Source organism: Hyperolius riggenbachi, chromosome 6 (assembly GCF_040937935.1).
Source record: "Hyperolius riggenbachi isolate aHypRig1 chromosome 6, aHypRig1.pri, whole genome shotgun sequence".
Classification (NCBI taxonomy): Eukaryota; Metazoa; Chordata; class Amphibia; order Anura; family Hyperoliidae; genus Hyperolius; species Hyperolius riggenbachi.
Genome location: NC_090651.1, coordinates 337,299,108 through 337,325,402, shown reverse-complemented (window position 1 = coordinate 337,325,402; position 26,295 = coordinate 337,299,108). Strand labels below are relative to the sequence as shown.

At 45.9% G+C, this 26,295-nt stretch overlaps 1 protein-coding gene across 1 annotated transcript; it reads left to right on the top strand.

Annotated features, from left to right (window-relative positions):
• The first annotated feature begins 2,230 nt into the window (after positions 1–2,230).
• LOC137522945 (phospholipase A2 inhibitor NAI-like) lies at positions 2,231–23,493 on the top strand. Its single transcript, XM_068243104.1, has 5 exons — positions 2,231–2,363; positions 10,609–10,725; positions 17,069–17,218; positions 19,598–19,741; positions 22,146–23,493. Exons 1-5 carry the CDS (start codon positions 2,291–2,293, stop codon positions 22,337–22,339), a joined length of 678 nt encoding a protein of 225 aa, XP_068099205.1. The 5' UTR covers positions 2,231–2,290; the 3' UTR covers positions 22,340–23,493.
• The last annotated feature ends 2,802 nt before the right edge of the window (positions 23,494–26,295 follow it).

Below are 26,295 nucleotides of genomic sequence, written 5' to 3'. Positions count from 1 at the left end.
GAGACAGGAACACAACTCCTAAAGACCATATGAAGCAAAGTGGTCCGCACTACTTCATCATATTAAAAATCCATATCTTTATTAAATCATCATTAAAAGGTACAACAGTGGTACATGGCAGTGCAAGATCTGATGCGTTTCTGACCCTCCTGGGTCCTTAGTCATAGCTAAAGTGACAACTTTGTACAAACTTTGTTATAGGTTGACCAGAAACACATTGCATTTATGGCCTCTTGTGGCAAAATAGGGTAACGCAAGGCAAGTTTACCCAGCTAGTGTTAAAGAAAACCTGTAACTAAAAAAAGTTCCCCTGGGAGGTATTCACCTCAGGTGTGGGGGCCTCCAGATCCTATCGAGGCTTCCCCCATCCACCTGTGTCCCACGGTGGTCTCGCTGTGCCCCTCCGAACAGCGGTGATGTAAATATTTACTATCCCGGCTCCAGCGCAGGCGCAGTATTAGCTCTCCGCTCGGAGATAGGCGGAAATAGCCGATCGCTGATGGTCCGCTCTACTGCGCAGGCGCAAGTCTCCTGCACCTGTGTAGTAGAGCGCAACAGAGATCGGCAATTTCCGTGCTGAGAGCCGCAACAGCGCCCCCGCTGGAGCCAGGGAAGGTAAATATATCAAGCCTTGTTGGGCTTGTCAGGGGAGGATTGTGGGACGCTTCGGAGGAGCCAGCGCTGGACTGCCTGCAGCTACAGGGGAGGGGAAAGCCTCATTGGGACCCTGAGGCTTCCCTCTCCCGAGGTGTGTACCCCCCAGGGGAACTTTTTTTTGTTACAGAGTCTCTTTAAAAGGGCCTGAACGAGAGTCATGACAATATTGACACGATCTAGCCACAATTCTTATTCAAGTGAATAAGAATGTGATTTTCAAAACACAGCAGAAACACAATGCAAATGCAACAGGAATACAACAGAAGCAAAGCTAGTGGAAAAGCTGGTAGAAAAGGGCCCTAAATCTCTTTAAATCCAATAATATTAGTGCTTCTCAAGCACTGTAAACTGTAAACACAAAAGCAGCACAGTGTTTGGGGAACGCCACACCCAAAGCCTTTTTTGCACACGGTAGAAGTTTATTTGCAGATACACAAAGCTAAAGCTTTCAGTTCAAGTGCTCAGTTAACTCACCAGTCTCCTGACAGGTTTTTTTATTTTTTTTTATTTTTTAACGCAAAAGTTAAGATTCTTCTTCATGAAGGACCATCTATTTCCAGTGCTGATGTGATGTAAATATTTTACAACTTGTAGAATGGTTTTCCTGCCTATTTAAACACCAACTTTAAACAAGGATTGAACTTCTATCAGTAGCCGATACCCTCTTTTCCCATGAAACGTTTTTATTGTTTCTCCAGTAGATCATCAGGGGGGTCTGTGTGGCTAATATTGTGGTGAAACCCCTCCCACAGTGTGATGTCATGACCAAGGTCCTGACAGTTTGCTGTCTGTGAACTTCGTTGCAGTGTGGGGAATAACATCTTTTTCCAACTGTCAAGAATGCAATTTCTCCCTCTGTGCATAGAACGATTAGTAACAAACATTCGATAAAAATTACCCGGCAGAAAAAAATTGCAATTTTATGACACCACTTAAGAGACACTAAAGCAAAAAAAAAAATGATGATAAAGTGATTTGTATGTGTAGTACAGCTTAGAAATAAAACATTAGGGGGAGATACATGAGTCTAATATTGTTTCCAGTACAGGAAGAGTTAAGAAACTCCAGTTGTTATCTATGCAAAAGAGCCCTTTGGCTCCACAACTTTCAAAGTCTCAGAGAGCTCTGTCTTCTGAAGCTTATTATCTCAATTGTCAGTCACTGTATTTTTTTTCCTGCAGAGGACAGTTCAAAAGTTCACTAGCCTGCTCTGTAAAATCATTTAGAATGCTGAGTAGTGTGTAACCTGCAAATATTAGCAAATGATGCAATGTTATAACAAAAACTATATAACGGAAAATAAAAATGAGAATATTTTGTTTGCTACTAATGTTCTAGTAATTATCTATACAACCAATTCATTATATCATTTTTTTTTTCGCTTCAGTGTCTCTTTAAAAGCACAGGCTTATAGTATTTAAGTCGCAGCACACCTCACACGTTCATGAAACTGACAAGTGGTCAAAAAAATGCAGGTAGACGTAAAGGTCACACCCATTGTCGGAATGTCCTTTTCCTTTCTGAATCACATCTTGTGGCGTACATTCAGTGTCATCACTTTCTTCCACACCTTGTTTAGTCTGTATAACCAGTAAAAGAAATGTAAAAAGTCTCACATATTGCTATAGACCCGATGCAAGCTGTGGAGGACTGGGTGATGATGCTCCTATTCCTCTTCTCTCTGCTATCCACCTTTTGTACAACTGGTAAGTAGCACTGTTTATTGTACAGGGCTCTTGCTACAGGAAAGTTCATTGAAACTGTAAATAGACTGATGGTTTACTTTAAACTATAATGCTGACTACAAATGGAAAGATGTTAAAAGACAACTGAAGCGTAAAGTATATGGAGGCTGCCATATTAATTTCAATTTAAATGATGCCAGTTGCCTGGCAGCTCTGCTGATCTGTTTGGCTGCAGTAGTGTCTGAATCACACCAGAAACAAGTATGCAGCTAATCTTGTCAGATCTGACAATAATGTCAGAAACACCTGATCTGCTGCATGCTTGTTCAGGGTATTTGGCTAAAAGTATTAGCAGCAGAGGATCAGCAGGACAGCCTGGCATCTGGTGTTGCTTAAAAGGGAATACATATGGCAGCCTCCATATAACTCTCACCTCGGGTTCCCTTTAATTTTAAAAATAAAAGCCCATTTACTTACCTGGGACGTCTTCCAGCTGTCTGAAGTCTTCCTGGTCCCTCACCATCATCCTGCATGATTAAGACATGAAGTAGGGCAGTTATCTGCAAACTTGGCTCTCCAGCTGTTAAGGAACCACAAGTCCCACAATGCATTGCAGGAGTCTGCCTGTCACATTCATGATTCAAAAGGCAAATGCATTGTGGGACTTGTAGTTCCTAAACAGCTGGAGAGCCAAGTTTGCAGATCACTGAACTAGGGTGTCACAGTTGATGGAGACTCCTAGGCATTATGGAAGGCATATGTCCAGGGCCGCCATCAGAAATTTTGGGGCCCCTCACAAATCATCAGTCCGGGCCCCCCCCCCCCACAAACTGAGAAATGTGTGTAGCCATTACATGTTGGCAGAGCTAGTTGGAGGCTTGCTGTCCACAAATTAATCACGAATAACCACGGTGGATACTCGTGATTCAAGTTAGCTCTAATTGCCACAGCTAAGCGGCTAGATGCGGCGGGGTTAATTACCCAGAACGCCGATCTTCACCCAGCGTTTCAACGAGGTGCAAGTGTCTGAATGGACGCGTTGCAAGCCTCGATATCGAGCACTTCCTCCTTCAAGCCGGAAGGAGGAAGTGCTCCATCATTTTTTTAGAACCTCCCAGTTTTATTTTCTGTTCAAAAAAGCTAAAAAAGTAGGTTTAATGCTATTGTCTCATATGGTAATGATTCAGATTTTCCCATAGTCTCGCAGTTAGCAATCATGAGGCCCCCAACAAACCATGAGGCCCCCAACAAGACAAATTCAGCAATCATGAGGCCCCCAACAAGACAAATTCAGCAATCATGAAGCCCCCAACAAGACAAATTCAGCAATCATGAGGCCCCCAACAAGACAAATTCAGCATTCGTGAGACCCCCAACAAGACAAATTCAGCAATCATGAGGCCCACAACAAGACAAATTCAGCAATCTTGAGGCTCCCAACAAATCATGAGGCCCCCAACAAGTAAAAATTCAATCATTAGGCCCCCAACAAGACAAATTCAGCAGTCATGAGGCACATAAATAGACAGCATTTCACATAAATAGGCAGAATGCCCCCTTATTATGGTAGACACCTCTCACCTGGATTCTGACAGGGACCCCCAGGTTAGGTAGTGAGTGACATGGAGCCCTTTAGGCAGTGAGTGACAGGGAGCCCTTTTAGGTAGTGAGTGAGTGACAGGGAGCCCCTTTAGGTAGTGAGTGAGTGACAGGGAGCCCCTTTAGCTAGTGAGTGAGTGACAGGGAGCCCCTTTAGCTAGTGAGTGAGTGACAGGGAGGCCCTTTAGCTAGTGAGTGAGTGACAGGGAGGCCCTTTAGCTAGTGAGTGAGTGACAGGGAGGCCCTTTAGCTAGTGAGTGAGTGACAGGGAGGCCCTTTAGCTAGTGAGTGAGTGACAGGGAGGCCCTTTAGGGAGTGAGTGAGTGACAGGGAGGCCCTTTAGGGAGTGAGTGAGTGACAGGGAGGCCCTTTAGGGAGTGAGTGAGTGACAGGGAGGCCCTTTAGGGAGTGAGTGACAGGGAGGCCCTTTAGGTAGTGAGTGAGTGACAGGGAGGCCCTTCAAGTAGTGAGTGAGTGACAGGGAGGCCCTTTAAAGAGGAACTGTAACATAAAAATATCCCCTGGGGGGTACTCACCTCGGGTGGGGGAAGCCTCCGGATCCTAATGAGGCTTCCCACGCCGTCCTCCATCCGTCAGGGGTCTCGCTGCAGCCCTCCGTGGAGTCCGGGCAGCGGTGACGTCATTATTTACCTTCCTGGCTCCTGCGCAGGCGCTCTGACGGCTTTCCATTCCGAACTACACGGAAATACCCGATCGCCGTCGGGTCCGCTCTACTGCGCAGGCGCAAGTCTCCTGCGCCTGCGCAGTAGAGCGGACCCGAATGAGATCGGGTATTTCCGTGTAGTTCGGAATGGAAAGCCGCCACAGCGCCCCCGCTGGAGCCAGCAAAGGTAAATATTGAAATGACAGTCGGCACAGTCGCCGGCTGTTCGGAGGGCTGCGGAGAGACCCCCGTGGGACAGAGGACGGCGTGGGAAGCCTCATTAGGATCCGGAGGCTTCCCCCACCCGAGGTGAGTACCCCCCAGGGGATGTTTTTAATGTTACAGAGTCTCTTTAAGTAGTGAGTGAGTGACAGGGAGGCCCTTTAGCTAGTGAGTGAGTGACAGGGAGGCCCTTTAGGGAGTGAGTGAGTGAGTGACAGGGAGGCCCTTTAGGGAGTGATTGAGTGACAGGGAGGCCCTTTAGGGAGTGAGTGAGTGACAGGGAGGCCCTTTAAGTAGTGAGTGAGTGACAGGGAGGCCCTTTAGCTAGTGAGTGAGTGACAGGGAGGCCCTTTAGGGAGTGAGTGACAGGGAGGCCCTTTAGGGAGTGAGTGAGTGACAGGGAGGCCCTTTAGGGAGTGAGTGAGTGACAGGGAGGCCCTTTAGGTAGTGAGTGAGTGACAGGGAGGCCCTTTAGGGAGTGAGTGACAGGGAGGCCCTTTAGGGAGTGAGTGACAGGGAGGCCCTTTAGGGAGTGAGTGACAGGGAGGCCCTTTAGGTAGTGAGTGAGTGACAGGGAGGCCCTTTAGGGAGTGAGTGAGTGACAGGGAGGCCCTTTAGGTAGTGAGTGACAGGGAGGCCCTTTAGGTAGTGAGTGAGTGACAGGGAGGCCCTTCAAGTAGTGAGTGAGTGACAGGGAGGCCCTTTAAGTAGTGAGTGAGTGACAGGGAGGCCCTTTAGCTAGTGAGTGAGTGACAGGGAGGCCCTTTAGGAAGTGAGTGACAGGGAGGCCCTTTAGGGAGTGAGTGAGTGACAGGGAGGCCCTTTAGGGAGTGAGTGAGTGACAGGGAGGCCCTTTAGGTAGTGAGTGAGTGACAGGGAGGCCCTTTAGGTAGTGAGTGAGTGACAGGGAGGCCCTTCAAGTAGTGAGTGAGTGACAAGGAGGCCCTTTAAGTAGTGAGTGAGTGGCAGGGAGGCCCTTTAGGGAGTGAGTGACAGGGAGGCCCTTTAAGTAGTGGGTGAGTGACAGGGAGGCCCTTTAGGGAGTGAGTGACAGGGAGGCCCTTTAGCTAGTGAGCGAGTGACAGGGAGCCGCCGCCGTCGTCGTCGCTGCCGCCGCTGCCTCCCCTACCTTGCCAGTGAGTGCTGCCCAGCGTCAGACCTCAAGATCAGCGGCGACCCGACCAGAGCGGGCGCTGGACGCACCCGCTCTATATGCGGAAGTGACGTCACTTCCGCATATCAGTGCGGGCGCTGGGTCCTAGCGCCCGCACTATTGTCGCCGCCTGATCGGGGTCTGACTAGGCGGAGGCGGCGGAGGCGGCGGCGGCGGCGGCTAGAGGGATGGAGGGAGAGGGAGGGAGAAGCGGTCAGGGGGGGTTGAGCGGCGGCCGGGCGGCACCCGGCAGGGCCGCGGCGGGGATGGGGCCCCCCTGCAGGGCCGGGGCCCGTGACGGGAGTCACGGATGTCCCCCCCTGATGGCGGGCCTGCATATGTCTGTGTCCAAAATGCAGTTGGTGTAGAAAACTGCCCTAACCTGTCCTATTAGCCCTTATGCTGCATGATGATGTCACTAGGATTTTGAAAACTATTTGAAAGTAACTGCAATATTTATTCCTTGACAGTTTCAATTAAATTTCTATATTTTTCTGGTCATCCTCTTTATTTCACGTTCAGCTCCAATAGAAATACAACATCTTGTCCTGTGTCTAGTTTAAAGTTGCTAAAGTAAGCCATGGAGGGAGAGAGTTCAGGAAGGAATGACTAGACCGTATGTACAGATGGATATCAGATGTCTCACGCAACATTGCACAAATAGAAAGGGCTCTGGAGGAAGCAGCAAGAGATAGTGATCATCGTAATCTGCTTATGATTACGTGAAATTTCGCATACATTATTGCAATTACAGCCTAGCGTGATTACATGTACACATTCAACTGTTTTTGTAAAATGCATTTGTAATTTTGAGTAATATTTGCATACATTTCTCATAATTTTGTACCGACTTTAGCAGTGTTGGTAAAGTTGAGCAAGTCTTGTTCCCTGAAATCCATTGCTGCTGATTGCTGTGTGAGATGACATTACTTACAGGTCTGTTATCTGAATTATGTAACTTGTATCTGATATCTGCATGTCAGGTCTGTTTATTCCTTTCTGTTAAAGGATGCCCATGGTATTAAAAGAAAGTTATATACTTACCTCAGTAGGGAGGAGCCTCTAGATTGCCCAGAGGCATCCTTGGGCTCCCCATTCCCCTCTGCTCCTGAGTAAGGAGCCTCTGAACAATCTTCAACATTATTGTAAAATATTGCTCACAACTGCGCTCCCCTCCCTGTATGACTGTGACCGAACTGTGCAGGCACAACATATGGCCTATGCCTGTGTGGTAGCAGGGAGCAAAGAGGCTCCATGCAAACCCACTTTCACATGCAAAGTGCAGCCATGCTCATACATGGAGGGGAGCACGGCCATGAAGAGGGTTCTAGCCAGCAACTGAGGGGTCATGGAGGATTGTGGAAGCTTCTGGAGGATCCAGAGGCTTACCACTTCATCATTTTCTGATTGTGCTGTAATATGTACGAACAGAGGCGCAGTACAGGAGCATATAAAACTGGTTCAGGTCCATAAAGCGTGTGAGCTCACACGCTTTATGGACCTGAACCAGTTTTATATGCTCCTGTACTGCCTGATGAAGCGGGACTGTTGACCGCGAAACGCGTTGCGATTTTATGGAGCTGTGAATAAATTGTATATTTTTTACTCTGCATTTGAGTATATGTCCACTACCAGAGGGAGGTAAGTCCGCCTCGACTTCCCTCTTTTTATCATTTTTTAGAACATTGTTTTACTCTTCCTGGCGTCTCTGTTCGTACATATTACAGCACGATTAAGTCCACCCCTGGTGGAGGGTAGTGTTGGGCGAACAGTGTTCGCCACTGTTCGGGTTCTGCAGAACATCACCCTGTTCGGGTGATGTTCGAGTTCGGCCGAACACCTGATGGTGTTCGGCCTTTTAAGTTCGGGTTCGCCCCGAACTTCTGTATGCCCCCGAACAGGGCCCCTGTTCGGGCGAACAGGGCCCTGTTCGGCCGAACAGGCCGCAATACGGCCCCCCTATGGGGTCGCAGGCATAAGGGGGGAGCATGACCCGATCGCGGGGGGGGTCGGAAATTCCCCCCACCCCCTCCGCTAGCGCTCCCCCCTCTGCCCGCTTCCCCATAAAAAAAGTTTAAATCAAGTTCAATAGTAGTGTACCTGGGCTGGTGGCATTGGCTGGCAGTGGAGTGAGGAGGAGGAGGAGTCCGAGTAGCAGAGTGACGTTGAGGCCGGGCAGCGGGCGGTTCAGCGCTAGTACCCTTGTGGTACTTCCGCCCTTTCTCTGACCTCACGTCCTCTGCATACGAGGGTACGCATCACGCGTACCCTCGTATGCGTCATCACGCAGAGGACGTGAGGTCAGAGAAAGGGCGGAAGTACCACAAGGGTACTAGCGCTGAACCGCCCGCTGCCCGGCCTCAACGTCACTCTGCTATTCGGACTCCTCCTCCTCCTCACTCCACTGCCAGCCAATGCCACCAGCCCAGGTACTATTGAACTTGATTTAAACTTTTTGTATGGGGAAGCGGGCAGAGGGGGGAGCGCTAGCGGAGGGGGTGGGGGGAATTTCCGACCCCCCCCCGCGACCGGGGCATGCTCCCCCCTTATGCCTGCGACCCCATAGGGCCCCCAAAATGGGCATGTTCGGGGGTCCCATTGACTCCCATTGAGTTCGGCGTTCGGGCCGAACATGCCGAACATCTGGCCCATGTTCGGCCTGTTCGGCCCGAACCCGAATATCCAGGTGTTCGCCCAACACTAGTGGAGGGGTTCTTTCCCCATTTTCCTATCTACAGAGAGCGACTTTTATATGAGTGGGGTCAGGTACTAATACTCCCCACCTGCCTGTCAAGTGGTTGCCTGATGGTAACCCACCTTTGTGAGTATAAGAACCTTTGACATTACATTATATATTGAGCTTACCAGACAATATTGCACTATTGGGCTCTTGGTGTCCTCTGTTTTGTTTTTACAAATCATTTTCTGATTAACCACTTCAGCCCGCAGGTTGTTTTCACCTTATAGACAGAAGAATGTTCACATTTCAGCTCTTCTCCCATTCATTCCCCAATAACTTTATCACTATTTATCACAACATAATTATAACTTGTTTTTTTGCCACCAATTAGGCTTTGTTTGGGTGTTACATTATGCTAAGTATTATTTTATTCTAAATGCATTTTAATGGGAGTAATAAGAAAAAAATGGGGAAAAAAAATCATTATTTCTTAGTTTTTGGCCAGTATAGTTTTAAAATAAAATGTAAAACTGTGGATAAAAACCACACATTTTATTTGCCCATTTGTCCCGGTTATTGCAACGTTTAAATTATATCCCTAGTACAATATATAGTGCCAATATTTTATTTGGAAATAAAGGTGCATTTTTTCAGTTTTACATACATCACTAATCACAAGCCCATAATTTAATAATAATATACCCTCTTGACATACGTATTAAAAAAAATTATTCAGTCACATCAGTTGTATCCTTCTGCGCAGGGAGGAGGGCGAGGGACTCACATGTGCTTATGGGGCTGGAGGAAGCCCCAGGTAAGTATTGATTCTTTGATTTATTCAGCCTTATTTCTTCTATCCTATAAGTTCCGATACCTGTTTTTAATGTGGTCTGGATTACTGCAGCCTTTTCTAGTTGCACCATCTCTCTAATATATCTAATCTCCTTTTCTTTATCAAGCCTTTTCGAGCCAGATAGGAATGCACTGCCACTGCTGTGATAGGGAGAAGTTATGCATGCCCCCTCCACGCCCCCTGCAGGCTCTGTGTGTGTGCTTTGTTTATTAGTCACAGACAGCTCTATGCTCTCAATTTCAGGTTGTCTGAGGGGGAATGAGAGCAGAGCCATGCTGAGAAACTGAGAATCCCTGACTGGAGTTCACTATGTAATAAAAAGTTGTAGTATACTGTAACATTATATATATATATATATATATATATATATATATATATATATATATATATATATATATATATATATATATATATATACACACACACACACACACACATCACTTCATGGTTAGCGGCCATGTTTTTTGTTTGTAAACACTGCCTAAAACTGGCGATTAAAAGCCAGGATCACAGCAGGGAGCGGCGGAAATGGCAAAGAGGGATCCAGGAGATCACAGTGATTCGATTGGTATGTTTTTTATTGTACAAATCGGACAGTACAGATTCTCTTTAAAGTGCATGTTGCAAAGCATGCAATGCACTCAGTGTGAACAAGGCCCACTACCAGTGGCGTAGCTAAGGAGCTGTGGGCCCCGATGCAAATTTTACAATGGGGCCCCCCAAGCACTCTATACATAACAATTGATATGGCGCACCAAAACCTGCCAATGGCAACCACAGTGCCAGAGGTGCAAGAAGGGAATGGGGAGCAGCTTAATGATTACCACTATTCAAAGTATCTATAGAAGTCATTATTATGTGCACAGGACCAATAGAGAGCTAATACTGAAGTTGAGGGTGGGTCTTTTGGGGCCCCTCTGGCCCAAGGGCCCCGATGCGGTCGCAACCTCTGCAACCCCTATTGCTACGCCCCTGCCCACTACTTTCTGTACTGTATATAGGACAGAGCTATATAAATATATATTAACAATAACCTCTTCCTTCCTAAATCTTGCATCATTTTTTATTTATTTTTTATTTTTTTAAAAATGGAAGGTTATTGTCTGTCATGCACAACGTGTTCCACCTCAACATCCCAGGAGTGTACGGGAGGCAGTGTAGTCTGTCCAAATCAAAGCCAGTGCTCCTCCACATATATCGTCATTACTTCAAGTAAGTCACAGTCTTTATGAAATATTTATATTTATCACTATTTAAAAAAATAAAATCGTATACACTTTTTTTTTTAAAGTATTGTACCTTCTGTAAATAGGTGGAGTTCACTTTCTATCTTTGCATATCAAATTGTACAACTATGGCCCTGATCAGCTGTGTTGCTTGCGAATATTCACCAGAGTTGTTTTAGCATCAAAAGTGCTATTTTCTATTTCAAAAATATATTTGCAAAAAATACATTGTGAAAACAATATGGTCACCGAAAAGGAACGTAAAAATTTTGCCACAAAAATGATGTCAATGGCTGGCTGCAGACAAACAGTTCCTGCTCTAGTTCTGTCTTTGCTTTTCCAGGTGGCCAATCACGAGCCATGACGCAAACTAGTGTTGACGTGCATATGTGTGACAAGAACACGCTCTGTACTGTGCCATTTAACAACACATAATGTTTTTGGGGTTTTTTTTAAGTGAAAAACCGTGAATGTATTACAAAATTATTTTTAAAAGTATTTTTGCTCAAAAGTGAATGTTTTCATTATTTTAATGCAAAAAGAATATTGATGTTTTTGCTCATCACTGCTGACCAGTGACCAACCTATTAATTTACTCTGCAATCAGTGTCACTGATACTGATATGTTACTGTATGTGGATGACATCCAAATCTATCTTTCATCTTCTGATCTTCTGCTTTAGAATCTCAAATGTTTGACAGTTTAAATCAGGGGTGGAAACCCAATCATAGAGGCCAACGACTAAAACCCAATCTAAGAGTGGTTTGTGTCACCCTGAGCTGCTTGGTTACTCCAATCTAAGAGTTAACACTTATTCACTTATTGAAGAGTCTAAAGCCTCATCTACACGGGTAGATGAGGATGCGATCCGGCGGCTCGATTAGCCGCCGTATCGCCTGTTCCGCGTGCCCGCCGCGTCCCCGCTCGCCGCGCGTGCGCCGCATTCGATTCCCCACTCGTGCCCGCTCGTCCCCGCCGGCGCCGCTTATCTTCCGCTCGATTCCCTGCCATTGTCCCCTCGCGGGGAGCGAGCAGGGAATCGGCGGTGCGGAGATCCGTCCTGACGGATCTTATCAATCGAGCCGCATCGGCGGCTCGATTGATAAGGAGCATCGCGGCCGCATCTACTCGTGTAGATGCGGCTTAAAACTTTTCGGCTAAGGTAATTTGTTCAGCCACGATGAAGCTAGCTTTCTCCACTGTGACATTTATGACTGTAGTGTTAGCAAACATTTCCTGCGGTGATTGGGTATATTTACACCAAGACAAATAACATTTATCTCACGCTTTTCTCCTGGCGTAATTAAAGAGACACTGAAGCGGAAAAAAATTATGATATAATGATTTGTATGTGTAGGACAGCTAAGAAATAAAACATTAGGAGCAGAGACATAGGTCTAATATGGTTTGCAGTACAGGAAGAGTTAAGACACTCTAGTTATTATCTATGCAAAACAATCCGTTCAGCTCAATGACTTTCAAAGTCACAGAGAGCTCTGTTATCTGAAGTTCATTATCTCAGCTGTCAGGCTTTTTCTTCTGCAGAAAACAGTTCAGGACAGGTCAAAAGTTCACTGGTCTGCTCTGTAAAAATCATTTAGAATTCTAAGTAGTGGGGAAACGTCAAATATTAGAGAACGATGTAATGTTATAAAAAAAACACTATATAACTGAAAATAAAAATATGAGGATATTTTCTTTGCTTCGAATATTCTAGTAATTATCCGTACTACACAACCAATTCATTATATCATTTTTTTTTTTTTTTGCTTCAGTGTCTCTTGAGGGCTTGTTTCCACTATAGCGAATTTGCATGCGGGCACCACATGCGGATTCACATAGGCAATACAAGTGGATGGGATTGTTTCCACTTGTGCATCGTGCGGGTGCGTTTTGGTGTGCGGGGGAAATCTGCACGGCAGAGCCGTCAGATTTCGCATGCGGCTGGAATGCGGGTGAATCGCCCGCAATGCTTTTAATAGGGAAATCGCATGCGGCTTTGTCATGCGGTTTTCCCCGCGATTTCGCGTGCGATTTCGCATGTAATGTTATGGAAATTTACACAGGCAGTGACATGGTTAAATTTGCCTGCTTCTTAGCCATGCGAAATCGCATGCGAAATCGCGCGGAAAACCGCATGCAGAAACGCATCCGCATGCGATTTCGTCCGCTGTGGAATCCAGGCGATTCCGCACCGCAACAGTGGAAACGAGCCCTCAAAGCGTCAGACTTGCAGCCACTAGGACACGCTCAGTAGGCAGTAGCAGTGTAAGGGAGTCTTGCCCAAGGTCTCCTATGTAGATCTCCTAGCATACTTAGCTCCATTTTTGGAGTCAAAATGCCAACATACTTTGTACTCCTGCACACTCCATAGACTGCATTATAACACAAAATACATACTGATTTGTATTTTTGAAAACAAAAATAAATATTTGCTTTCCCAGCTTTTATTAAATTGTTTTCCTTCAGCATCAACTGTTCTTTCTTTGGGAAATTTTGAGATTGATTGTTGACATTTCTCATCTTTGCTCATGGAAAGATCAGCTAGGAAACTCTAAAATACAAACACTGCACTCTAGTAGCTGGATATCACTTTGTGCGTCACAAAACCAAAGTGCACTTAAAATGTGCACATTAAATTACCATATATCTTATTCAAGACAATCATGTGATTAAAGTTCTTGAGGGACACATACATTGGTAAGGTGGGCCCTGATTTGGCCAGCAGGCCTTGAGTTTGACACCTATGGTCTAAAAACTTCTCTTCTGGTCTTCCCTTTCATGTACTCTCTCTCTTTCTTAAAGAAAACCTAAACTGACAATTAAAAGTCAAAATAAGCATAAACAAGTCATACTTGCCTTCCATGTAGTCTACTCCTCAGTGTCTTTCTCCTGTCCTGCGTCCTGTTTGTTCACTGTGATCAAGAGAATTTTCCGTCCTCCATTTTGAAAATGGCCATTACCCATAACAGCTTTCTGGTCAGCACACAGTTAAACTGTAACATCGCCCACTTGAGCCATAGGGAAACATGGACATTACCTGGTACATCAGTTTTCCTTTCAGCTATAACTGACAGCAACTGATATTTTACTGACAGCAACTGATATATTTCAGATCTGACAAAATATTGTCAGAACTGGAAGGGATTAATGTCAGAAGAAAATGGTGATCTTCTGAAAGGAACTGATGGCAAGGTTACTATGCAATGTTCATTTGAAGTTACCTCATGTGTTTATTTTAAATATTTTTACTCAGTACAGGTTCTCTTTAAACTAGATAAAAACAAACTGGAAACTGTAATAATACTGCCTTAATTAGCTTCCCTATCTAATCTATCTTTAAACATTAAAGGAAAACCGAGGTAAAAAAATAATAAAAAGTTTTACTTATCTTGGGCTTCTTCCAGCCTCTAGAAGTCTGTGTGGTCTCTCACTGATGTTCCGTTCTACCACAGGATCCGGCTTTCACATACGGAAGGCCACCAACACATGCCCTGGTTGTGAGCTACTGAGCATGCTTTTTTTTTTCTTTTTACCCTGGTTTTCCTTTAAAGGACTTACGAGCCCAAAATGTCTAAAAAAGCAAAGTACCTGTAAGCTGTTTAAATGCACGGAGGACGCCGTCCGCGCCCTCCGTGCAGTTCCGCCGGGTCCCCTTCCTGAGATCGCCCCCCGCGCCGACCCCGACCCCCCAGGCCGGGTCGGGCTCTCGTGCCGCTCTCAATATGGCCGCTTCCATTGGCCGCGGCTGCGCAGTCCGCCTGGCCGCGAGTGCGGCTGCGCAGCTCTACGGCCAACCCCTCCGATCCACGCTACAGTGCGTGGTTCGGGGGGTTGGCCGTAGAGCTGCGCAGCCGCACTCACGGCCAGGCGGACTGCGCAGCCGCGGCCAATGGAAGCGGCCATATTGAGAGCGGCACGAGAGCCCGACCCGGCCTGGGGGGTCGGGGTCGGCGCGGGGGGCGATCTCAGGAAGGGGACCCGGCGGAACTGCACGGAGGGCGCGGACGGCGTCCTCCGTGCATTTAAACAGCTTACAGGTACTTTGCTTTTTTAGACATTTTGGGCTCGTAAGTCCTTTAAGAACTCATCATTATCCCTGTGGAAAAAAAAGTACATTTGCCTTCTTAAAACAAAAGGTATTTGTGATTATTCAGGTTGGAGTGAGCATATGAGGTCTCCCACAATGCATCACTGCTGAATAAGCAATCTGTCTTTTTGTTATTCATGGAAGCTAAACACACCTACAGGACCGCTGGAATACAATGATGAGTCAGCTTGTTAAAGTGGTCTGAAAGTCAGCATTTCTTCTTTGCTCTAAAAGATTCCTTACAGCTTTAAAGCTACTACCACAAAAAAAAAAAAAAAAATTGAAGCAAAACAGCATTCATACAGTTAAACAAAGCACTTTGTCCTGTCATGAAAAGGCTATCCCGCTTAACCTTCTGGGGACCGCCGTAGGTTGAATCAACGTCCAGCAGGTGGTGGTACAGTTCTGACCGGACGTTGATTCAACGTCCGCGCTAAAGAACTGTCCCGATGCGATCGTGCTCACCCGAGAGGGGAGATTAAGCTGTCATATGACAGCTGGCATCTCCCCTCAGTGATCAGCAGCCATCGCGTATGGCTGCTGATCACATGATCACTACGATCGCCGTCGGATCGTAGTGATCACTTTGACAGCGGCGGCGGCGGCAGGGGGGAAAAGAAGAGGATCCACTCACCTCCCTGCTGTTCCAGCGACAATCGGCGCCCCCCTCTGCTCTGGCCGGCATCTCTGCTCTGTCTGACGTCAGCGGCGGGTCCCGGCTTGATGACGTCATCAAGCTGCGACCCGACCTGAGCATCATTTGGAGCGCAGATGCTGGCTGGAGAAGAAGGGGGCTACTGCGGCTCATCACTGGAGCCTGGAAGGTGAGTGATTGCTGCTGGCGTAAGGGGGGATACTTGCCACCATGGGGGGGACACTGCCCAGCCAGCCACAGACGGGATCCGGCCGCTCGACCCCCCTCCCCCCAAACGCATGCACCCCCCTCCACCGCAAAATGCCTTGGTCCTTAAGGGGGGGTTAGGCGGCCGCTCCCGAAGTGGTTAAGATCCGCATCCATACTGGATATAACATTATTTTTGTTTACATTCCAATGTTGTTACGTTTTGTGTGTAACAATTAAAAACACTCTCTGAAAAGCTCTCTCTGCTTCAAACATGCACACAGTTCAGAACAGCTCACTAGAAGATTTTAATATATAATAAAATCAGCTTGAATAAAATGCAATGGCAGCTTTCAGAGCACAAAAACGGCACTTTGGGAACTTGTAATTTGTAAACAGGCAATATTACTTGTGCACAAATGCAAATATGATAACTGTACAGGTAATAAAAAGTAGGAAAATACATTTTTATTAAATGTTATGTCAGAGTTTCAGACCACTTTAATATTAGAGCCACAATAATCCAACATGCATACAGACTGTTTTGGGCTGATTGATCCTCATTAGTGCATGGTATGGATTAATGTGGCTCTATAGAGTAAGACTTGAAACACCCAGTGCTATAGACTAGAGAACCCAGCAAGCTCATGGTGAACCAATTCAAAGAGAGTACACAGTGGCCGGCACTACTAGATTGACTGTCGATTGCAGGTTACATCTGAGGAACTTTAAGGGTGATATAAAGACGCACACCACCTAGTTGCAAACAACTGCTTGCTCATGAAGTGGTAAATAGAAGCTTGGCATGGATCGTTCAGAAGAAAAATGAGTACTATCAGGCACTGCAGTGGATTGGAATTTATTCACTCTTCAAAGCATCAAGTGAATCATATGTGAATTGATTGTAGTTGTTTTAGGTACATAGGTCACAAGCAGTGATTCCGTGCTAAGGTGACATTGAATACATATTTGTATGAGATAGATGTCCTACAATGTCCTAGGTGGGTGGCAGTGGGTGCAGGGCAAAAAATGGGTAGCCTAACGGCTGTTTTGCACGGCGGTGCTTCCACCGAGGCTGTTCCAATTAAACAGCCCCGGAGGAAGCACCGCCGTGCGAAACGGCTGTTAGGCTACTCGTTTTTTACCCTGCACCAACCGCCACCCACCTAGGACATGGTAGGATATCTATCTCATACAAATATGTATTGAAATATCTATTGCGCAGCGCTGTGTAATATGTTGGAGCTTTATAAATACAATAAATAATAATAATACTGTTTATTTGAGCAGCTTTGGTACAAAATAAATAAGTATAGTGACAATAATTAGCGGCATACTGTGTATTAAATATATGCTTTCAGCTAACACCATACTATTTTTCCATTTACTATTTAAAGATGGAACAAATTCTACAAATTTCTTCCGCTCCTGTTCAGAACCACGCCAGTGTAACATTAGCGGGAGCAGCACCTTTCCCGGAGGATCTCTGCAGATGGCCACAACTTGCTGTTCAGCAGCTAATCAATGTCTTCCAGAAAAACCACTATGTAAGATTAAAATGTCAACTTTTCCTCTTCTCCATTTTTCTTTTCCATTTAACCCTTCCTCCTTACTTTCCCATTTTCCCCTTCCTCTTCCCCTCTTCCTTTCATTTGTTCCTTTATCTTTTTTTTTTCACTTTTACCTATACTGAAATCTGAATAGATTTGTCACGGTAGGAGGGGGTTGTTAGGGGAGAGGGGTAGCACCCGTTATTGTAATATTGTTACAATAACAGGCACTAGGTCTCTGCTGCTACACTCCTCACAACCCCCCTCCCGCCCCGGTCCCCACTGCCGCATCAGCCGCAGGTCAGTGTGCATAGGCGTGCGACGTGTACCCGCATGCGCACACGCCCGCCTGCCTGCCCCATCCTCCTGTACTGCCCTATGTCCACCCACGTGCCGCGCATGCGCGCTGGCCAACATGCACAGACACAGGGGCGGAAGAGGATGTAGGGGCACAGGAGTTTCTAATAAAGGATTATTATTATTTATTAGTATTTATATAGCACTGACATCTTCCACAGAGCTTTTACATAGTATGTGTCACTAAATGTCCCAGAGAAGGGCTCACAATCTGATCCCTATCATAGTTGTATGTCCATTGCAGTATAGGGCCAATATAGGAGCAAGCAGGTTAAGTAATATGTTTTGAGATGTGGGAGGAAACTCAAGCAAACTCCACATAGTTCACTTCATAATAACACACTTCCACACCAGACGGGTCTGCAGCTCAAGACCTGGAAGCCTGTACCAGAATCCCGCACATAGATAGTTCCCTGGCTGGGATGCAAACCAGGGATCCAGCGTTACAAGGCAAGAGTGTTGTCCACTATGCCAATAGTTTAAAAAAATACATTACAAACTGCTAAACTTATTCATTGTTGTGAAAGTACCTATTTTTCAAGACCTTCGGAGGTCTTCGGGAGCACTCGGGCTTCCGAAGACGGGCCGCTCCATACTACGTACGAGCGAGTGCGTCATAGAGGGCGCTCGCGCATGCGTAGTATGGAGCGGCCGCGTCATCGGGAGCCCGAGTGCTCCCGAAGGCTTCCGAAAGGTCCCGAGGGCATGCGGAAGTGGCAGTATTTGACCGAACTGGTCGAATACTGCCACGGGGGATCCTGCGCGGGACCGGGCACCGGGAGAGGAGAGGGAAGGCTCATTAGGACCGAGCCTTCCCTCTCCTTAGGTGAGTATCTGACTTTTTCTTTTTTTTACTGGTAAACATTCACTTTAAGGTGTGACAGAATATATTGATGCTGTATAAATCAATAATTATAATAGAGAGTAAGATACTTTTTATGAACTTTGTCATCCTACGTTTCATGTCTGCTGCTGTGTGTGACAAACTTGCTTCAAAGCACTGTAAGTGAACATAGATTGCACAATGAACCTTGGTTGTAAGCGTACGAGAGGAATCGGCGCAGGAGACTTGGGCGCAGGATACAGCCTGTATATGGCTGATCCTGCTGCTGCACAAGTTCCTGGCCGTGTTAAATACGATTTCCCCTCCAGGCCGCCATGGAGGGTGGAGAATGAAATAATTCGGCTTCCAGCAATTATAGTGTTTTAAAAGTAACTTCAGCTCCATCTTCTGACGGCGCTGAAGTTACTCCCTGTGCGCCGCTATAGCCGTAATTCCTATTACGGCCTATGGTGGCGCCGGCTGCGCCCAAGTCTCCTGTGCTGGATTAACAGTGTTCGGATTGTAAGGCTCATTCACCATAAGTTAATACTGTAGGTAGGGCGGGGCCGAGGCAGAGGTGAGAGAGGCTCCAGCCTCAGGATGCAGTGTAGGAGGGGGTGCACAACTCACTCAGATATCAGTTCTCTATTGTGTTTGAAGCAGAGAGAAATAAGGAAATGGGATACATGGCAGTGACTGCAAGCCAGATAATTAGAGAATATGGTGTTGGGGCGGCCTGGGGCACCTCTTAGTCTAAAGGTGCGTACACACGCACGACAGCAGCCAACAACGGGTCCGTCGGCACCTCCCTCAGGGCGGGTTTTCAGCAGACTGTAGTGCGTGTGTACGCACTGTCGGTGGACTGATAAGGCTGTTCCTGAACTATCCACCAGGCGGATTGTTCAGGAACAGCCTTATCAGTCCGCCGACAGTGCGTACACACGCACTACAGTCTGCTGAAAACCCACCCAGCAGGAGGTGCCGACGGACCCATCGTTGGCTGCTGTCGTGCATGTGTACGCACCTTTTATACCAATCAGAGTGTGACGGCTGGGGTGGGAGGGATGGAGGGGCGCACTTTGGTGTCTCAGTCAGCCTTGGGTGCTGAAGGACTTTGTCCCAGCTCTGACTGTATGTGTTGTTTATTTATGATATACTACGGTAGTAACACACTGTGTTTTCCTTCCAACATGAAGTGCAAAAGTACAACACTAATATAACAAATGGAATGGAATGCCAGCAGTGCCTGACAATGAACAGCGATCAGTGTACCTCCAAGGAGAGCATGCTGTGCTCGGGAAATGAGACCACATGTGTACAGTTTGCTACAACAGTCACAGGTAAATAACAATTACTTTCATCTTACAAATATATTTTCTGTCTTGAGAAAAAGAAAGCATACCCTCCTTCCCTGCAACATTATAAGAAGGATACTGGCATTTTTAATTTTTTAATTTGTGATTTTTTTCATGTTCTGTTTAAAATAACATTTGCACTCTGCAATTGAAAAAAAAAATAGCAAAAAGTACTGGTATTTTATGAATAAGATAACAAATGAATTAGATCTGGTGTGAATTGACAGTTCAGACAAATTTTTAGCACCTCTTTATAAATATGTCCTTTCATTTATAAAATGTTAGGCTGTAATATGGAGTTACTTACTAGTACTACAATAAAAAGTGCCAACTTTCACTGAAATGTTTTTCTGATTTTCTTTTACTGTAGATCAGGGGTCTCAAACTCGCGGCCCGCGGGCCATTTGCGGCCCGCGATACAATATTTTGTGGCCCCAGGGCCCCAGAGCTTGTAGGGGCCCCCAGTGGCTACAAGAGGAAAAAAAAAATTTTCAAATCGGCCTTATAGTTTTTGAGAAAATCGATTTTAAAGTTGCAAAGGAAAAAAATACACATTTAAAAACCCGCCGACTTTAATGGTTAATAGCAAATCCACCTTAAATGCTAGAAACCCTAAATTTGCAGGATATGTTAAGGAGATCATTAGGAATAAGAGGAAAAAACAATTTTTCAAAAAGACCTTATAGTTCTTGAGAAAATCGATTTTAAAGTTTCGAAGGAAAATAGTATACTTTTAAATGCGGTAAATGTCACTTTTAGTAGCAAGCCTAACGGTAGTGTAATTTTACATGTATCAAAAGAAAGAGCAATACATTTCCTGACAGAGTTTCCAGGGGGTCCATACGCAGCCGCAGCGCTTTGGCCAGGGATCGCTATACAGCCGTAATATGGCTGTATGAAGATTCCGGGCATTTTTTCCTATTTTCCCAATTTTTTTTTTTATGTTTAGAGTGGGCGGGCAGAGGCGGTGATCCGCCCCGATTGACGTCAGGAGGGGCAGAGCTGAAGCTGAAAGCTCTGCCCCTTCCAGGAAATGCCGGCGGATTGCCCCCGGGGCGATTTGGGGGCTCTGCAGCCCTCGTTTTGCGGCGTGGACACGTGAACTCCCTTATGCGGCCCAGCCTCATCCTGACTTTGCCTCCTGCGGCCCCCGGGTAAATTGAGTTTGAGACCCCTGCTGTAGATCCAGGAACTCATTCTTGAAAAATATTAATAAATGTAAACTAATGAGTACAAAACGCAGCTCCTTTCACTGGTTTAATCTTAAAAGCTTTAATTACATACTGTAAACCAGGGATGAGCAGAAACTACGCCAGTGCAAATTTACGCATCGTAGTTCGTAGGTGATGTTTGAAAACTACGCTTACGAATTTACGCGTAGCGAAGTACCGCTACGTGTAGCTTACGCCCACTATGCGTAGTTAACATGTGTATTGCGTAGTGAACTACGAATGTGTTACTCGCGTCTTATTTTCCGCGTGCAATTGTATGCGTACGAATTTACGCATTGGAAAGGGGAATGTACGCGTAGAAGTGTTCCCGGTTTAAGCATTTACCAGTGGAATTATTGCGTTAAATTTTCGTCATACGCATTCGCATACACTATGCTTCGCACTACGCGTAATTGCATATTTTAACACGTAGCCTACGAAATGCATACGAAACGAATATTTGATTTGGAAGCCGTAGCTTGGCGAAGCGTAATTGCATAAAACTACGCGTAGTTTCAGCGTAGCGAAGTTGGCTGACTACAACCATCCGTGCTGTAAACATTTATTATAACAATTTTCAACTGTTATCAATACACTAGTTTAACATAAAAAATGATTAAAGTGCATCTGAGATAAACAGATTCAAAGAATTTTACTTACCTCCTGTGCCCTGTAATCCATGGGCTCCCTTGCTGTCCTCCTGGTCCCCTCATTTTAGCCACTACCAGCCTGGTAGAGTCAGCAACTCAGCTCAGTCATGCGCTACTGCCCAATCCCAGCCATGCGCACCACCGATCGCGCTCCTGTGGCCAGGAGCATTCTGCACATGCACAGTTTGTTAAGACTGCATTTGCACTTGGGCAGAATGCTCATGGCCAGGGGAGCACGATGGAAGAGGTGCACGGCCCATAACAGCGCATGCGCAGTGGCCCGCAACCCAGCTGGATTGCAGACAGGTGGACAGGGAGGGAACTAATGGACTACAGAGGGTTGGAGGAATCCCCAGGTAAGTAAAAATCCTTGGCATAAGTTCATCTCAGGTATACTATAAAAACAAGAAGATGTTTTTATTATTATTCCGATACGCTAGCCTCATTACTCAAAGCCCTTGTCAGAATTATCATCAGAGAAAATATTGGGGTTTGCTGTTGAAATAATCTTATGTCTTTGCCTTACAGTGTATGAGACAGCAGCACTGGCATTCCATGGTTGTGCTACAAAAAGCATCTGCAGCCTCGACAAGCAAAATTTCACCACTAGGACGTTAACAACGGCCTATAAATCCATCTGCAATAGAGGAGATCCTGGACTCCATGTTGGTCTCGCCATACCATCCCTTGTTTCAGTTCTTCTGATGAGTTTGCTGTTGTAGATTAAAGATGAGCAAAACTGTTTAGGGAGACACAAAATTAACCTTTTTCATGTTTATTAAAGTGTATATTGGTCAATGTAAAACCACAACAACACACACATGCTCTATATGTCATAAAAACAGTAAAATATGACATGATATCACTCAGCAACACCTTCAGTTGCTGGATCCTAATTCAGCATCGATCAATTTTCAGCAGAGAGTGTGATATCTTCCAAACATGTAGGGATTTAGAGAGGCTTGCATAATTATTTTGAAGACACATTTCCAACCTACTAATTGGTTCCTTAAAGACCTGGGGCCCACTAGAGCGTATTAACTGCGCTATGCTGATGAAAGTGAATTGAGGTGGGCCTACCGGTGCAATTACGATTTAGTCAAATGGCAATCATGGGTCTCGCAGCATTTTTGTAGTGTTTGCACTCCAACGCAAAAGATAGAAGTGCTGCAAAATTGCTTTTGAATAGCTTTTCAAAAGCAATTTTGCAGGGACTTTGTGGGCAATGTGTGTGTGTAAATAAAGTTTCACTTGCCAGGTCTCCCGAGATCCATTTTAGTCGACTTCTGGCACATAGCCCTGCCCCCTAGCACGAGATAGAGAAGTTTACAAAGGTATAGGACTATGTGCCGGAAGACGGACGAAATTGACTTTGGGAGACTCAGCAACTAGTTTAACATTTATGTACACAGCATACCTAAAAAAAAAGGTGGACGGAAACACTGTACAATCATCGGAAGTAGAATGTACATCGATTCCAATCATTGTGCAATTCACTGTAGCAAATTCTAGCAAATTAGCTTGTCTTCTTACACTTTACTTTTAGACTTTTTACATTTTTTGTGACTTTTGCATTATCAAATATGTATAGTACTGTATTGTTATTTATTATTACTGAAAATAAACCATATTTTATTATTCAAAATGGATTCCATTTAACCCCCACAAGGAGGCATAGAAATAAGCTTAATATGACTCAGAGTTTAGTAATTAGTAATCAGCAGGCCCGGCGCTACCATAGAGGCAAAGAGGGCAATTGCCCTAGGGCCTCAGAGCCTGTAGGGGCCCCCAATGTGTTTCACCCACCTTAACTGTTGATCCCTTGGCCTATGCAGAGTCTTTGGCAGAGTAGTGTCTCCCATGTGCTGGCAGGCAGGAGAGATGCTACACTGCCAGAGACTCTGCAGGAGCCCCAGGGAGCACAGTCAGGTTGGGAGGTGATTGGAAGGTAGGGTCAGCAGCCGGCTCAGGAGGGAAATTTGGCTGCATCAAAGGACCCCTAATGCCACTTTTTGGTCAGGGGTTGTCTGTTGGGGGGCCCCTGGGGTAATTTTGCCCTGGGGCCTCATTGTTACTAGAACCGGCCCTGGTAATCAGTCAAGGTTTATAAGTGAAATGCAAAATGTGCTTCTATTTTTGAAGCCTTCTACTTCTAGATTACACTTTTACTTGTGCTCAGTGTAAAACTCTCAACAAATCCCATCGTTTTTGTTTTTTGTTTTTTTTTATCCCCACAACATTTTATTCTGATTCTACCACAAACCCTATTTGTTGGCAATTTAAGATGGTTGTGATTTGGAGGAAATAGAATACAAACCCTGCTATAGTTAAGTGAAAATATCACCTAGGAGAAAACTTAAAGGGACTCTGAGCAGTGGGGTAAGTTTAAAATTGGTACTTACCTTCCTCCAGCCCACCGTAGGTTGCGAGGTCCCCCAGTGTCCTCCTGGCTCCAATCTGGGCCCCTCCGGTGGCTCCGATACCGGCGACACTCCCGCTGAGTGTTGGGCCTTGGCTTCCTGATTGGTGACGCTCCTCGTCATCACACCGGCTGCTCTGTGTCATTGCGGCGTCCGCGTGACAGTCCTGCGCATGTGTGGTTCATAGTTAGAAAACTGCCCATGAGCAGGACTGTCACGCCGGCTGCCGCGATGATGCGTAGCGGGCGGTGTGATGACGAGGAGCGTCATGGATCAGGGAGCCAGGGCCCGACACTCAGCGGGAGTGTCGCCGGTAACTGAGCCGCCAGAGGGAACGGAGCCGCCAATTCGCTTTTTCTCCTAAGTGATTTTTTCACACCTTATCAATAAAATGTCTTTTAAACCAACAGCAAGCAATAAAATACTAAGAATAATGTTGAGAGTACTTTTTCACCTGTTTTTTCGTACTTTTTTAATTGAAGTGTGCTGGAAAGTTATTTTAAAGAGAACCTAAAGTCACCCAAAAAAAAATGAGATGAACTCACCTGGGGCTTCCCTCAGCCCCCTGCAGCCAATCGGTGCCCTCGCAGCCCCGCTCCGATGGCCCAGGACTTGGGAACGCGAGTGATTGTTCGCGTTCCCAGCCTGTATATCGCCCCCTATGCTGCTATTGTGGCCTCCTGGAACCGGAAGTGTTCGCCGGCGAGTCCTGGGCCATCGAAGCGGGGCTGCGAGGGCACAGATCGTCTGCAGGGGGCTGAGGGAAGCCCCAGGTGAGTTCATCTCATTTTTTTGGGTGCCTTTAGGTTCACTTTAAACAGAAGATGGAGAAAACTTAGGAGAAAAAACTGAATTGCATATGGCCCAAAATTATTTCCTCTTTTGTTGAATGACCCTATATTATCCTCTTCAGAACCTTGGTAGTTAAAATTGACACCTTGTTTACAGTCGCGTATCCCTGCCAGGGCGTAGATTTCTAATCCTTGTCATGCTGTAATTTGCATATCGGCATGCCTCGCCCTTATGGCAAAGAATGTAAATTTAGACTCTTCTAATAGCTGGTGCTGAGGCATCCTTTTTTCTTGTTTCGACTGGTGGGCCCTTCTAGTCCAAGGCCCGAGTGCGGTCGCAATCTCTGCATCCCCTATTGCCACCCACTGCACAACATACAAAAGACTAAGTTAGAGGCATAAAGCTAGTGACTGCAGCACAGGGAAGGACGAATAGTGGACACAGCATTGGACAAGGTAATCTAGCACCACCATTGCACTTCTCTGCATGGGATGGAGGAGTAACGGGGGTGCACAGCAGGAGGGCTCCAGATGAGGGAGAAGAGAGGTCAGACCTCTGTGAATGCCTGTCCCTTGTGGCTGAGGGGACTGCTTCCCTGATAGCTATGCCTTTATCATAACTTTAAAGGACAACTGTAGTGAGAGGTATGAGGAGGATGCCATATTTATTTCCTTTTAAACAATACCAGTTGCCTGGCAGCCCTGCTGATCTATTTGGCTGCAGTGGGGTCTGAATAACACTGGAAACAAGCATGCAGCTAATCTTGTCCGATCTGACAATATTGTCAGAAACACCTGATCTGCTGCATGCTTGTTCAGGGTCTATGGCTAAAAGTATTAAGAGGTAGAGGATCAACGGGATAGCCAGGAAACTGGTATTGCTTAAAAGGAAATAAAAATGACAGCCACCACATACGCCTCACTACAGTTGTCCTTTAAACCCAACTAAATACAAACACTTCTGTTTAGAGAGTAAATTTCAAAATCATGCTTTTATGTCCTAGAGTAAGCTTTCTCAACCAGGGTTCCCTGAGCACTCTGCAGGGGTTTCTTGGCATTTCCCCCCATCGTGAGGGAAGTATGATAGAGCACATTATAATAGGGAGTACTGTAACAAGAAGCACTAAGTTAAGGGTCAGAATAATAATGAATAAATTAATAAAAAGCACTAGGATAAGGAGACCATATAATGAGTGGCAGTGTATTGGGGGTAGTGAAGTAAACAGCCACACCTACTTTTAAAGACCATGCCACCTGCAAAATAAATGCAGGGTTTCCTCGAGATCCAAAAATTGCTTGCAGGGGTTCTTTGAGATCCAAAGGTTATTTGCAGGGTTCCTCCAGTGGAAAAAGTTTGAGAAAGTCTGTCCCAGAAACTCAAACATAGATCCAGAGCTGAAGGAGTACAGTATGCCTATAGCCTTCTTTCACACTGGGGAGTTGTGTTGTGTTCCCAGGAAAAACAGG